We start from the raw sequence: 14,945 nt of genomic DNA, 5'->3' as shown, positions 1-14,945 counted from the left end.
AACTTTGCAAACTCTCCGTAAGCATTTATTCAGCAAGCTGAAAGTCTTTTTTCAGTGTTTCTTGCTGGCAGTGGGTGTTAAGAAGCAAATATCTGTACGTCATGGGAAAATTACATGAACTATAAACACTGCCTAAGGATCTCCAACTCACATTTTTCTGTTTTTCACTCTTCATTTAGACAAGAAGATATGGTTTCATAAGTAAGTTTGAGCTAGCTAACTAGCTAACCAGTAATGACAAGAAAAGTATGTTCTCTCTCAAACACAACTGCGAGGTCCTGCCATTTGTGTACAGCCTGTTCTGGCATGCCTCTGCACAGCAAACCAGTTCAACTAAATCATCAGGAAACTAGAAATTTTTTTTGGTGAGTTTGTCATTTGATTTAACACACAAACAGGCAAACACTGCAGTCAGCACAAAAATGATGGAGGCAAAATTGTCACGCTGTGGAAATGGGTGGTAGGAGGCTTGAGATCTTAATGGCAGTGAGCTGTCAGAAAAGGCCACTGTCTTCCCCTCAAACCAAGTCCTGAGTTCAGTAGGCCATTTGTATTGTTCTTTCATCCCCTATGTTATCATGTGATATCAAGCCTTTCCTTGTATTTCAAGAACTGTAAACAAGGGAAACATTAAATATTGCATTTTATACTGAGTTTTTCCCCACTAGCATAGTAAAGACTTCAAGAATCGACTGTCACAAGTGATATGACAAACAGGATATAGGTACAGCAGGTGTAAGTCCTCTGTAGAACATATCTTCTCAGAGTAGATGATAAAGTAATAAATTGCCAAGTAACAAATGCAAAAGGAAGTTGTGCTAGAGTACTTAAAATTACATCTCACAGCTGTTTATTACACCAGGCTACAAGGTGACATTGCATCCACAAGATAGCAATGTGTGTGAGAAGTATTTGGACAAGGTACTCAGGAATCAAGGGTATACTTATCAGCTCTAAGTCAGTTCTGCTATACCATAGACTGATTAGCTTTTTTGAGTCACAACAGATGAGAATCATTCCACTGGTTACAAAACAATTGGCAGTGAATACTCCTATCTCCAGTACTCACATAATTCACAGTATGACAGAGGACAGAGTTTTCCTTTGACAAAAAACAAAGGACTACTACATAATTTGATAGGAAATACTAATGTTTTAGTCACTGGAATGAGTGGAACATGTTGGTACCAGATATTGATTGGAATTATTTTTTCCTCTTGCTTCTGAAATATTTCCCTCCCCCGCCCCTTTCCAAATAGCTCCTATACCGGTTCAAAAGTAATTTCAAGAGAACAGTTAAATAAAAATACCTAAATCTTTCCTCTTGTAACATCTGAGAAATAAAGCCATAGTCTCTTTTAAATTGTGTTTTTAAATTCTCAATATCATCAGCTAATTGGGACTGAGTCTCCTTGATTTCCCTTAGTTCCTCCAAAATCATGGAAAGCTTTCCTTGGCTGTCCAGGGTACTTGCCACAGCAGGACTAAAAGAAGCATTTCCATTACTATCTGCTGATCCAGAGGTCCCACTTGAGCATTCATCATCACTAACATATTTTGGTTTGGCAACAATGGTGGCACTGCCCCCATATGTTCTGGAACTCGTTTCTGGCCGAAATTCATCCAGGGTATTTTTGAGATGAGCAATGTTGTCTGCACTCCCAAATTTGTTTCGGATCAGGTTGGCAAACTCTCTAGACTTGCTGAAAACAAAGACAGGTGGTGTCAAAGATACACCTGGCACACCCGACTTGCTGCTCTCTGTTCCATGCCCAGTGGTACGAGACTTTCCATGTTGAATATCTTTCAAGTTATCTTTGGAAGTATCCTTGGTAGCTTTGGAAGATCCATTTTGTTCAATATCCTTGAGCTTTTTGTGATACTGTTCCAATTTCTTCTGCAGCTGGGCAATGGAGTGGGCAGATTTCTGATTCTTTTTCTCAAAGACCTGTTTAATGCGCCCGGCCTGTTGCTTGTCTGCACTGTTTACCAGTTTCAAATACTCAGCCACGTTTCCATCTCGAGCTGTTTGTTCAACCTTGATTTGCTCTGTAACCTTGAGAATTTTCTGTTTCAAGCTATCTGCACTGAGTTTGACTTTGTGAAACTCTAGGACACCATCTGGTACATCAAAGTTCAGGTTGGTATCAGAACCTCCACGGCGAATGTTAAGCGGTAAACTCAGGGTATTCATGTCATGTCTTTCCACCTGAGAGAAAAGAGATAAATGGAATTTGAATTCTATTTTTTAAAATCAAACTTCCAATTTCTTTTTCTGCGTGTAATTATACCAAGTACACAATATAAAGTAGTTTACAGTAGCAAAAGAGAATACACTTTTCTTGAAATTAAGCAGCATTTTTCTTGACTTCCATAGGTTAATAAGCAGCCCAAGGAACTGCTTGTTTCTCTTAAAATAGAGGCAAGATGAATTAGAGAGAAAATTATTCAAGTTTGCAGCTTTTCAGAATCATTCATAGTTTTCTAGAAAATGAGAATAACACCTAGTTAGAAAAGGTTCTTAAATATATTTTATTATTAAGAGTTTCAAAGAGATCATGACTGATAATCACTCTGTTTTTTCTCTTAGAAATGGTCAAACACCAATGGAGATGTAAGCAGATTTTTCCCCTCTACAACAGCTCTATACTGTTCAGCACATTTTCCTGGGTTAAATGCCTTTTTTGATACGTCCCATTCAAATTCCTCCCACAATTTAAAGTTTTTTCATAACTAGCTGAAAGCTCTTGGAAATTTAGTGTGTGCTTCAAGTTGGAAGCAGCTGCTAGTTTTTAAAGCAGAGAGCATGGAGAAAGAATTGGCCTGTGTTTTGCTTTCCATGCTTGATGAAGATGCTCAACAACTTGATCTGCTGTGGCTAAGTCTATCTTAATAGCAAATTCACTGAGTGGGATTTACAGAAGGAAACTCAGGAAGGAAAACTGCATTCAGTCACGTATAGGATCCATACACCCTAACAAAGCTCTCTGGAAGCACAGCAAAAACAATTAAGCAACTCATTTACAACACAAACGCAACAGATTATTCATCTTTCTTAACAGAAAGGCAAGACGGTCTGATACAAAACACAAAAAGCGTTTCCTTACACAAAGTAAGTAATGTCTCCTCATGGGAGAGGCACGACATAAGAATGATCTAACCAAAATAGCTTCATCCCTATTATCATCTTGGTTTAGCCTCTGTGACATAGAAGGTGCATTTCATTAAAGCTGCCACAATACCACATCTGTAGAGACTGCTTAACAAATGCTCCAGCCATCATGGGTTTTCAGAGCTTTAACACCAGAGGGAACCAATACGATTGCTCAAGTAAGTCCATTGCAGAGACAAGGTAGAAGCTTTATTAAAGTATCTTTTAAACATGCATTTGTGAAACACTTTAGCTACTCTTTGCTTCAAAATGCCTGAGATACTATGTTAAAAGTTTGATTTCCAATTACAGTGTTTATTATTATCTATAATACTGAAGATCATGAAGCCAGACCCATGTGTACATGGCCAGTGATCATCATTCAATCTTTTTCTTAATTAAAAAAAACCATAAGACCATCATTAAGTATTGGTTTAAGGTTTATTCTATCCTTGAAAAGTTTGGGCAGCTCTCCTGGAAATTCTCTCAAGGTTTCTTGTTTTGTCCTTAAAATACAAGTTCAGTGACCAGATAAGGTGTCCTATTGTTAATAACATGCATCGTGCAGGGATTAATCAGGAGAACAAGTCTTGCTCCGTGTCTACCATGATGGGGAACAAACACAGAGGGGGTAATGCAGCTATAAATCTGGATCTGCACCAGACCATTTCAGAGACAAGATCATCTCTACTCCTACTTTATATTCTTTTCCTTATAGATTACCAAGGATTACAGTGGAGCTTTTTCCTGCTTTTTCTTTTGCTACTGCTGAGTTTCTTTTGCTACCCTGAGTGGTGACTCAGGGCATAAAACAGGTAACAAAAAAGTTCAGATTCACCAATATTTAAAAAAAAATAGACACATAAAAAATGCAAACTGAAAGAGTTGTGGAACTGACAATTTCTTCTGGAGAATATTAGTTAATGATGACCTTTAAGATTCAGACTCTATTCCAAGAAGTAGACCAGTGCTGTAGCCTAACAGATTTGCACTTTACCAGTTTAGTTATTAAAAAAAAGTAAAAATAAATTTTTAAATAAAATTTTTATATTATTTAATATCACTAATCACATGTGTGTTGCAGAAAATCTACTTTATTGGTGAGATCTTAGTATTTTAGTATTTGCACAGATATGACACACACAGATGTCATTCTATATTCAGTGTGATATCTAATATAAAGACTGCAAAAACCACATATCACTTTTTAACATAATAACACTCATAATACTGTTGTAGTACCTAAAATTGCCTTTAATATAAGCAAAAATAGTTTGATATTGGATACTTGTAACTTTCCAAAGGCTCAGACAGCAAAGAAAAGCAATCAAGGCAAATAGCTGAAAAGTTTAGATACCAGATCTGTACCCTATACTGCAGATATTTATGTAAATGAACTTACGGGATCTAGACAAATTCAGTATGGACAAACAGCTCAGTATAAAACAATAGCTTACTGAAACAACCTAAGACATTCTTTAATAATCTTTGGCAAAAAATTATACTGTAATAAATCACGGCATTGTATACACACACAAGAAAGATCCATCACTGATGTCACTCAGGACAAGCTGTACGTACTTCCAAGAATGGGTGGGTCTATCTCTAACCTTTATACAGCAGTAAGTGTTTACTTCCTCAGTACAAAATAGTCTAAATATGTATTGTAATAATTGGACACAAGCCCAAATCAGATCCCTTCTCCCTTATGTCCTCTCTCTCACTGGAGTCTCTATTGGTCAGCCTTCGGTGCCTTCCTGAAACTCCAAGGCCAAAACAGCAATAGAGATAAAAAGAACAATAGCATTGAGGGAATACATCTGCTAAAAGCTGCCTTGCTTTTGGAAACGAGGAAACCAGTTAGCATGTGGAAAATCTGCTCCTGACATGAGTAAAACCAATCATAAAGTCAGTTCAAATTCAATAAACTTTAGAAAATAATAGTGTTTAAATTCGCAAAACACTGCTAGCAGTAGGGTTTTTTACTTATTTGATTGAGAGATCACCAAGGGTACGGAAGAATTATATCCACTACATTTCTCTGTCTGATGGTATTTGAACAAAAAGGTAGGTGTCCTCTTGCCATCATGTTGCAAAGCTGGGTCAAGAAACAGAGGCTCTTGAAATTCTCTGTTGACATAATACACCTTTTTGTTGGAGGTGTGGGTGTGGTGTGGTGTGAATTGTTGGGTTCTTGGGGGGGGGGGGGCTGGTTGGGTTTTGTGGGATTTAGGGGGTTTTTTTGGTTTGTTTGGTTCATCTTAAATCAGTAGCAAGTAGACACTGGAGGACTCAGGTATCTCTAGACAAGTGGCCTGTCACCTTTCTTCTACCTTGATGAGGTAGAACAGTCTTGCAAAGACCCATTTGTGATTGCTTTATAGCTCAACTCTAATGCTATCCCAAGACAACAGATTTCCATCTTCAAATCCTACCCCAAATCCTTCTTGCTGCAACAGTCTCATCTTGACATGAGAAGAATTAGCTTGCATTTGCTGCTGTATCCTGCCTAGTTCTTTATACTGAGCAGAAGACTGTCAGTAGGAGTCCGAGATGCTTCCTTATCCCTGCAGGGACTGGTGCACTCTCCTGTGATGTGGACTGAAATCCTCCCACATGCAGGAGATTGAATGCACACCTCCCTCAAACTGTGTGAGCACTCTTCCAGCTGTGCTGTGGGAAGAAATGATGAACGCCATCCACGTCACTGTTCTTTTTCTGGCTCCTGGGTCACCTGTGTCTGACAGGGCCACAAAGCCCTCAATAATAAAAATGTTGTTGAGACATTGATTTTCTTATTTTTATTTTTTAAGATTTTTATTGTGGTTGCCAAGAGAAAAAAATACATACATACAGTAGCAGCCCCAACAGTTAAAATGGACCAGCCATCTTTTCAGAAGTGAGATGCACTTAAAGAAGAAAGAATCATCATACATCTCTCCTATGAAAAGAATTACTAGGGAGCTGGGGATTAGCAACAGATGAAAGGCAGCAGTCCTGAGACAAGTGATACCACCAGGAGGATAGCACTAGCCCACAGTCTGAGAAAATACCAGAAACATGCCTGGGATCTGTCTTTTCAGAAAAAACAATTTGCATTTGGTAGTGGGATAGCCATAGCTGATACTAGCATGGAAGAAGAAACCTGGAGCTTGGAGAGAGACCACTGCACTTTATGGGGCAGTTCACATACGTACTTTGCTACAACTCAGTTGAGAACTAATAGTAATGTTTGTGCTGCTGAAATACTAGCTTTTAAGAACAGTGATTTAGGAGTAAAGTAATTCAGGATCCCTGCCTGCATCAGAGCCAGGTTCCACAAATGACTAGAAAGGTAACTCTCAGTGGTAACGCCCCAATCCCCCTTTTTCCAAGTCAAGCAGATCCCTGGCTGCATGGCCATGCTGTTCATGAAACCCATTCCAAGCCAAAGTCCAGAGCTTCAAAAGGGATAGCAGAATAACTGCCCGGTGAAATGAACATGGGGCACTGCTAAAAACCCTTCATGCCACATGACTTGGTGGGTTTACTCTCTGTCTTAAATGGTAAGTGGAGGGTTGGGTAAAAGGCAGCCAGTCATTCATAGAGAAGCATTCAGAGCACAACTGTGATCTGAAAACCCAGTCACAGAAGCAAGGATATGGATTACATTGGCATCATAATGATCAACATTTTCTCACTTAACCGTCTGCAAAAGCAGACAAAGGTCAGATTTGCAGGCCCTGCTAACAATGGCCCAGAGCACGAAAGGACCGGTGTGCCCCAATGCCACAAGCAAGAGTGTTGGAAAGGGATTTCACATCGGCAGGATCTGCTGAACTGGTGAGAATATCATGCTTAACAGCCTGTGCAAATTGGCCATTATATCCTCTGGTTGGAAAATACAAAGCAGACCTAGAAGGTTACTTCTTCCCCAAAGATTCCAGGTGGGATCCATTTGGGAGAAAAAAATCCATAGTGAATAGAGCATAGAGAGCATGAAGTCTACCCTTGTGCAGCCCATATCTCATGGCTGCTCAGATGAACCACCTCTTGTATTCTACTGACTGTGTCAATGGCTCTCCAACATTTGAGAGATAAGCCACCTATGTTTAGGTATCAAACTGAACTCTACTGTTTATTTCATAGATTTCTTTTACACTCTTTTAAAAAGTAAATGAAAAAAATAACAGAGAAAAAAAGTATTTGCAACACAGAGTCATTGACTGCATATATGCACCAGGTTTCAGAAAGCAAACACCTTTGGGTTGTCTCACTAAAGGAAGCAAACCATGAAGACAGAAAGTGATCTAAGCATTTAAATAGGCTCAGTTTACAAGTGGTTCTGTCTTCTTCTTTCTCCAAACAATCTCATTACTATCACGAGACACAGCTGTGCAAGCTAAACAAAAACTTATTATTATTTAAGTCTATTTTGAAAGAGTTTTGGAGGGGTATCTGATGAATGCTTAGAAAAAGAATTCCATACAAAATAGGATTTAAAGCTTTTAGAATTTAGCAATAGTAAGAAAAATAATTAGGAGCAATTCTCTTTTTGTTAAGAAATATGCATATGTCAGGGGATCCAATGGGTAAAAGAGCATGCAGAGGAGGTTTTAATACTTTTTCAGCATATTCCAAAGCAGAAATGTATTTTGGGAGAGATTGTTACCATCTCTTTCCAAGTTCACTGTTCCTTCTAAAATCCATAGGAAAGGAGTCCTTCATGGAAGTCTTAAAATGGTGTTAAATCATCATAAAAGATTTTAAGTTACATAAAATCAGTCCCCAATGTTTTTGTACAATATGTTACAGCAAAACAGCTTCTGCTCATGTTTTTTTAAAGAGCTGCTTTATAGTAATATCTAGAAGTACCTACACTCAGAACATCATGCTAATAATCAAGCAGAGGTTTGAGAGTATAGAAATGGAGAAAGACAGAAAATCCTGTTTCTGTTTTTTACTGGGGAAATGGGAGATCCAGGGTGATTTGTCTGAGACCACCAGGCAAATGCTGATGGAGTCAAATAACACAGAAGGTGATTCTTTTATCATCAACAATTTCTCTATCACTATCAAAAAACCCCCAGACTGCTAAAGTAAATAGCTAAAGCTGTAAGTATCCCAGAAATAACCTTTTCTCTAATTTCCAATTAAAGGACTGAACGAAGGCTAAATTATCTAGGTCATGGCTTGTGTGTAAATAAGTATTTCGATATGGTACTATTTCAGATTAAACCAAAGGGAGAAGAGAACAATGGGGGGAAGAGGCAGTTTTCTACTTCATTGCTAATACCAGTTCTTTCAAAACCCAACAACATCCACTGGAAAGTCGGTGATAGTGTCACCACTCACACTCTCAACTTTTAGTCCTGTTCCAAACTGTTTGGCAGCATAAAAGTGACATATGGAAAAACCAGTTCCAATACAAACAATTTCTGTGCCTAGACATTGAAAATTGAAAACAACAGGCCCCTACAAAAGTAAGCAAGTTACTTTCCATTGACTGTCCAGCGGTCATGTGAAAAAAAAATTTAAAAAATCACTGTCCAATACAGCAATGAACTAATAATCAGATTTACTAAACTTAAATTCCTTAAGTGGGTAAGAGGTAGATTCCACACCCCTTGGTTAACTATTCTGCTTTACATCAGTCCTGCTCTTTAGACAAGCACCATTAATTAAAATGAGTCAATAAAATACCCTCTTCTAACTCAAATCAAAATAAATATCACTTTCATGTGTATGTTCCTTCTGTGTCAGGTTTCCATAGTAATATAAGAAAATAGTTGGGAGCCTCAGGTGCTAAATGGGTGCTTCCATCGAGCAGTGCTTATGAGAACCCTGCAAGCCTACACTCCTACTCCCACTGAAGGAGAGAGTCTTTCACCTGACACAAATCCCCTAAAGTACAACCACAATGAAACAGTGTGAGGGTGAAACACTTTTGAAGAGTGGTGCAAGACATTCTGTATCTCTTCTTCTAGATCAATTGTTCAACTCACTTTTAGTGTTTCTAATAAGTGCCCTCCCTTCCCCCTTCCCAGCTTTTATGGATTTTCTTCCCCTCCTATTCACTAATAAGCTTTCTTTTTATAAAATGTTCTAATAGATGGCAAGAATGAAATTTTCCAGAGTACCATGAAATATTCTGTGAAAAGCCAGCTGCTATAGCTTTTCAATTATTAAATCCTTTTCCATGAATGAGAAATTGATAAAAAGCCAGCAACATCCCTGCTATGACTAATCACTTCTCAGTTACAGAATATGCTTCTGATTTCCCACCACTTGAGATTTAGAGTGTGTTTTCCTTCACATCACTGCATTGTCTACCTTCTCATCACAAACTATTCCACACTGATAAAGTTACAACAAGTCGCCTGCTCCCTCCACCTGGTTCTTTCTGTTTCACAGTCAACTCTTAATTCCACTGTGATTCAGATTGTCTAAGCATTTCCTGAAATCTCAGCTCCTGGAACTGTACAATCATACAAGAGACTTCCAGGGAATAGTACTAAGTTTCTTGCCCTCAGTTACAGAGAAATAACTGCCTCATCTTATTTGATAGTCAACAACCAACGAAGTCCTTCTTGCCCCAAAATAGAGACAATTTAAGGAAATTTTAAATAGATCATTTACAGACCTACAAAAGTCAACCCCACACCCCAGTGCTGATTTTAGTCTAATTCATGATTTTTTACTGCTTTGAGCTGGCAACACTTCAATAAAACCTATTTTGTAACAGGAACATTAAGACTTTACAGTAGCAGGGAATTTTGAAAGTACTACCATTCAGAGATAAAACACTCTAAAATCCAGATAGACTGGCCATCATAGGCAAAAGACTCAAGACTTGGGGATTTTGTTTGTTTAAACCACTGCAAAACTTCTGTTTATAAACAAGAGAACAATAGCTCCATCCCGCATAGGATCTTTTCATTTGCGTTAATGCTGCAGCGGCACATCCTGACCGTATAAACAATCACATCTCGTCCTGTACATGAACTGAGGCGCTTATTTAAAGAAGCCTGCTTGCTTCTTCCTTTTCCTCCTTGCTTCTCTCCACACTGGGCTGATAAAGTAAAATCTAAAAAATACATGCCTGTTACATCAGCAGTTCTGCCTTTACACAGGACTTGCAGTTTGTTTTTTTATATGAAGGTCTAATCAAAGGATAGGTCCTGCTTCACTACATTTCATGACTAAGGAACTTATTTACCTCTCCACAATAACTAGTATATCTCTTAACAAGGCAACTTTACTTTATTAAACCTTTATTTATATACACAAGTACACTTTCACTATTTGCCACATTACACATATGTTTTTTTGCTCCACATCTGACATCCAAGACTTGTATTTGTACCTAATATGACAAAAAGCCCAAAGGCAGAGAACTGAATGAAGATTGAGCCACTGAAAATCAAAAATTTTGGCCATACTTCATGATCTACACAAACCGAAAGAAACCAATAAAAAGGAAAATAAGAGAAGCCCAGAAAAGAAAGAAAGGAGAGATGAAAGGTTTTATTTTAAAGCCTACTTTTTTAAAAAAATGTTTTAAATTGCTTTTATTATAAAACCACCTTATTTCACTGGGCAAAATAAGGACAATGTCCTAGTTAGAACAGCTGGGTCCAGTTAATCACTGGATGGATGTAACCCAAAACTGTGTATTCTATAGCCTTCCATGCCATTTCCCAGAAACTGTTATCAATGAACCATTTACACCCTCTGCACATAGAGCTTGACTCCTCAGGCTATAAACTAGGTGTTAAGAGGCCTGAGAGATAGGCGGTTGCTTTTGTCCTCACACCCATTAAGGAACCCCCTGCCCTGAGGGAGGTAGTGAGCATTCCTGCCTGAACTGGAGGATATATAATCTTGGAGTCTTGGGACTTTTTTAACCACTCATGGGATCCAGAGGAAGACTGCAGATCACTGCTCTCAACCAAACTGCAGATCACCACTCTCGACTGGACTGCAACCACCACCCTCGACCGGACTGCAATCACCACTCTTGACCAGACTGCAAGAGCACTCTCACCAACAGGTTTTCCCCTCTCCCTTACTTTTGGACTCAGGGGGCCCAAAGAACACCACTCTGTTCATGCCCCAAGGTGCTGGGTTATACATTTGAGTTTTGTGGGTTAAAACCAATTGTTTGTCTGTATAATCATACTTATTGTATTATTTTATTAAATTGTTATTTTGACTTATAATCTCTCTTTTGTGTTGAGTTCATTTTCCCCTGCTGGTTTACCTTTAAACCAGCACAGACGGATAAAACTTGAATTACACAGATGCATTATTATACAGGTCATTTGTCACTCAAAACCACTGCTGCAATAATGGTATTTTAAGCCAATATACATAAATGATTAACACTGCTCTGAATTAGCTCTGGAGAAAACATAACTGCAGTGCATTAAGTACCAAAATTCTCTGCAGATTCAATGGATTTAATCCTCTACATCCCGAAGATCACACCAACCGAACTTTAAAGCATTGTCTTATTTAAATTTATTTTTAAAATAGCAAAAATATTTTCCTTTCTTTTTATTGAAGGGGCAATATAAAGCATTAGGCAATACAATCACAGTTTCCTGCTCAGGCAGCATCCTTGTATATCTTTCTCCTGGAAGAAAATGAAATGTTGTCGCCCAGGTTAATATAAATAACATTGTTTTGAAAAGCAAAAAGGTTTTCTGCTGCTGTGTCTATGCTACTGAACTGGGTCACAGGTGATGCTTTCCATTTACGAACTGATCTACAGTTCTCTTATTCTGGAGGAAGTCTTCAAATATTACTTGTATGTTTAATATCTTGTTATTTATATAAATAGACACATATAAAGATATGCTTTCAAAAATATTTTTTAAAATATACATAAAATTATTGTTATTTTGAGTAAGTACTAATCTACAGAAAATCTCATATACATACAGTGTTTCAACTGATGTGCACCTTCTGGAGAACCTGCTCTTGGCGTGGTATTTTAAGGTTACACCCTAACAATGAATTCAAATAGTTACAACTAAATATGAATTCACAAAAAAAAAAAAAAAAAGACACAATAGAACACATTTTGAAGATGAGTGCACCTCTACAAGCAGATCTCCCTGCATCCTCCTTTCTGAAGAGCTCCATGTGCACATAATAGCAACACATCAGAGTGGGCACTATTCCAGCTAACGCTTTGTGAGCTCTCCAGAAATGTTTTGTGTGTGCACACGATCTTGAATAGTTTCTCAAATAATGTTTAAAATGTTTATGAGTTTTTATTGGCATGAATCATTTCTATACGAGACTGTAGGATTGTTTAAAAAAAAAGAAACTTTTTTGTCAGTCTATTCTCTCTGAACTAAGTTCAGCTAAGACTGTTGTATCAATTTGATTGAACTGAAATAACCCACTATCTTTATTTAGTCATGAGTCATCTTTATATTCCATTTTTACTCCATTTTTGCCTTTTTCTTTCAAATTTTTGTATACATCATACACTTCAAACACTAATACACAAATATCTCAACCATAAAAGAAACTCTGTCGTAGGTAATTTCCACAAGTCAATAAAATAACATCAATTAATTAAAAACTCAAAATGCAAAAGCCTTGTCTAACTGAAAAGAAAATCAGAGATTCATCCAATTAGAGAGTAACAAAACCCTACAGGAAAATTTTTATCTAGTCTTAAAATTATTTCTATTCTAAGAACACCCTTCCCCAATTAGTGAAATTTATTAAACTAAATTACTAAGAGAAAGCAATTCAGATTATTTTGGAAGATAAACTAGGTTAAATTACACTTCTGTCTTGTAATATACTTGTAACAAAAGTGTTAAATTACAATTTCTTTAAGTTTAACAGATAAAGAAATAAACTTTTTAAACAACTGCCTTTAATGAGGATTCACTAAATTTTTACAGTATGGTACAAATCCTCTAATGTTATTTTGAAGATGCTTGAGTAGTAACCATTATGTATTGCCAGGATAGTACTAGCAAGAGAAAGCAGACTTTTCCCCTCAGAGACATTTGCAAACTGAAAATACATTATTTCTGTTTGGCCAGAACTAAAATGTCAAGGGTAATATGAACTCCTGTGAAAGGAACTCCTGCTGATACTAAAAGCTCATTACAAAGCTCACTGCCTTCTACTTCAGCTACAGGGCACATGTGGTGAACATCTCTTCATGCAGTATAAATACATAGGAGAATCTGTATTATCCATAAAAGTTACTCACAAATTTAGTGCTTATAAACTAAATAAATAGACCAAAACCAACCAAACAAAACCCCACTCCTCTCTCTCTGCTATTCAACACAAAACCCATTCTCAAATGCAGGACTGCAAGATGAGAATCACAGGCAAGAAACAGTAGTGACTTTGTTTAGCAGACTACCAGAAAGTGCTCAGAAACTGTACAGTTGCACAGTACATTAAATTGCTTAGAAGAGATTAGATTCAGTAGGAAAAAGCTGTGTTTAACTTGATCTTTCTTAATCTGCTAAAACCATGTTGCTAATATAAAAGTAATTTAATGCAGTGAAATTAAACCCGCTTATCTGAGCTATTGTAACTGAGAGGATAGATAAAATATTATAGACCAAATTTATGCAACTTATTTGCTTCACTAATATATTTATACAAAATTGCATTCAATGCAGCACAGATATGGTCAAGAACTATCACAGGAGACAGTAGGGCTAAAAAGGCAACACCAGTAATGCACCAGCAACAGTAAGAGTCACATTAGGAAGTGGCAAGCAAAGATGGCTTTGCAGCCTATATTGCTTTTACCACATTTTCTTTCCTTTGGATAAGTGTTTTAGACCCATGCCCTTCATACTCAAGGCCTTCCACGTTTTTTGGTTTTGTTAAAGCTCTGCCTACAAAGATAGGAGGATTAAAGTCTTTATCATGGTTTTTTTTAGAGTCACAATTTAATTTGGATCTCAGTATCATTAAGAATAATTAGGATGTTTTGTCCTAGCACTTCAAAGGATGTGATGGTGTCAAAGGGATTATTTATTTAATTGAATAGGGCAATACTAACAGTGTTTCACAGGGATAATGTCTCTCAGGAAATTATAAAATTATTCTTCAAATAATATTTGTTGACATATGATTAAAGTTCAGAGTGGTTTACTTGAGCAAAATGTTTACATGGTCAGATGCCACAAGTTAGACTCTAAAGACAAAATTTGTCAGTTCATCTCATTGAGAACCACTGGCTATTCAAACTGAGATTTTTTGGAGGTGGAAACCTTAATATTGTCATTAGAATATCGTAGTTCATTCAATTTTACATAAATAAAAACAAGTATAGCTTGCTAGAGAAATATTTACGCTGATAGAATCACAGAATCAACCAGGTTGGAAAAGACCTCTGAGATCATCGAGTCCAACCCATGACCCAACACCACCCTGTCAACTAGACCATGGCACTAAGTGCCACATGCAGTCTCTTCTTAAATACCTCCAGGGACAGTGACTCCACCACCTCCCTGGGCATCCCATCCCAATGTCTGACCACTCTGTAAAGAATTTCTTTCTAATGTCTAACCTAAACCTCCCCTGGCACAGTTTAAGACCATGCCCTCTTGCCTGGGAGAAGAGACCAACCCCCACCTGGCTACAACCTCCTTTCAGGGAGTAGCAGAGAGTGATGAGGTCTCCCCTGAGCCTCCTCTTCTCCAGGCTGAACAACCCCAGCTCCCTCAGCCTCTCCTCATAGGACTTGTGCTCCAGTCCCTTCACCAACCTCACTGCTCTTCTCTGGACCTGCTCCAGCACCTCAATATCCTTCCTG

The 14,945-nt window shown here is 37.7% G+C and overlaps 1 protein-coding gene across 2 annotated transcripts in view; it reads right to left on the bottom strand.

The window, feature by feature from the left end:
• Positions 1–14,945, bottom strand: part of TMCC3 (transmembrane and coiled-coil domain family 3) — a 139,721-nt gene that overhangs the window by 9,039 nt on the left and 115,737 nt on the right. For both annotated transcript variants that reach the window (XM_029963567.1, XM_018080681.2), the window contains exon 2: positions 1,311–2,209. In XM_029963567.1, coding sequence (XP_029819427.1) covers positions 1,311–2,209 — 899 coding nt within the window. The remainder of the gene's footprint in view (positions 1–1,310; positions 2,210–14,945) is intronic.

This window comes from Manacus vitellinus, unplaced genomic scaffold, assembly GCF_001715985.3.
Source record: "Manacus vitellinus isolate BGI_N305 unplaced genomic scaffold, ASM171598v3 scaffold_5_pilon, whole genome shotgun sequence".
Classification (NCBI taxonomy): Eukaryota; Metazoa; Chordata; class Aves; order Passeriformes; family Pipridae; genus Manacus; species Manacus vitellinus.
The sequence above is the reverse complement of the archived record's forward strand: the minus strand, read 5'-3'. Positions and strand labels throughout refer to the sequence as shown.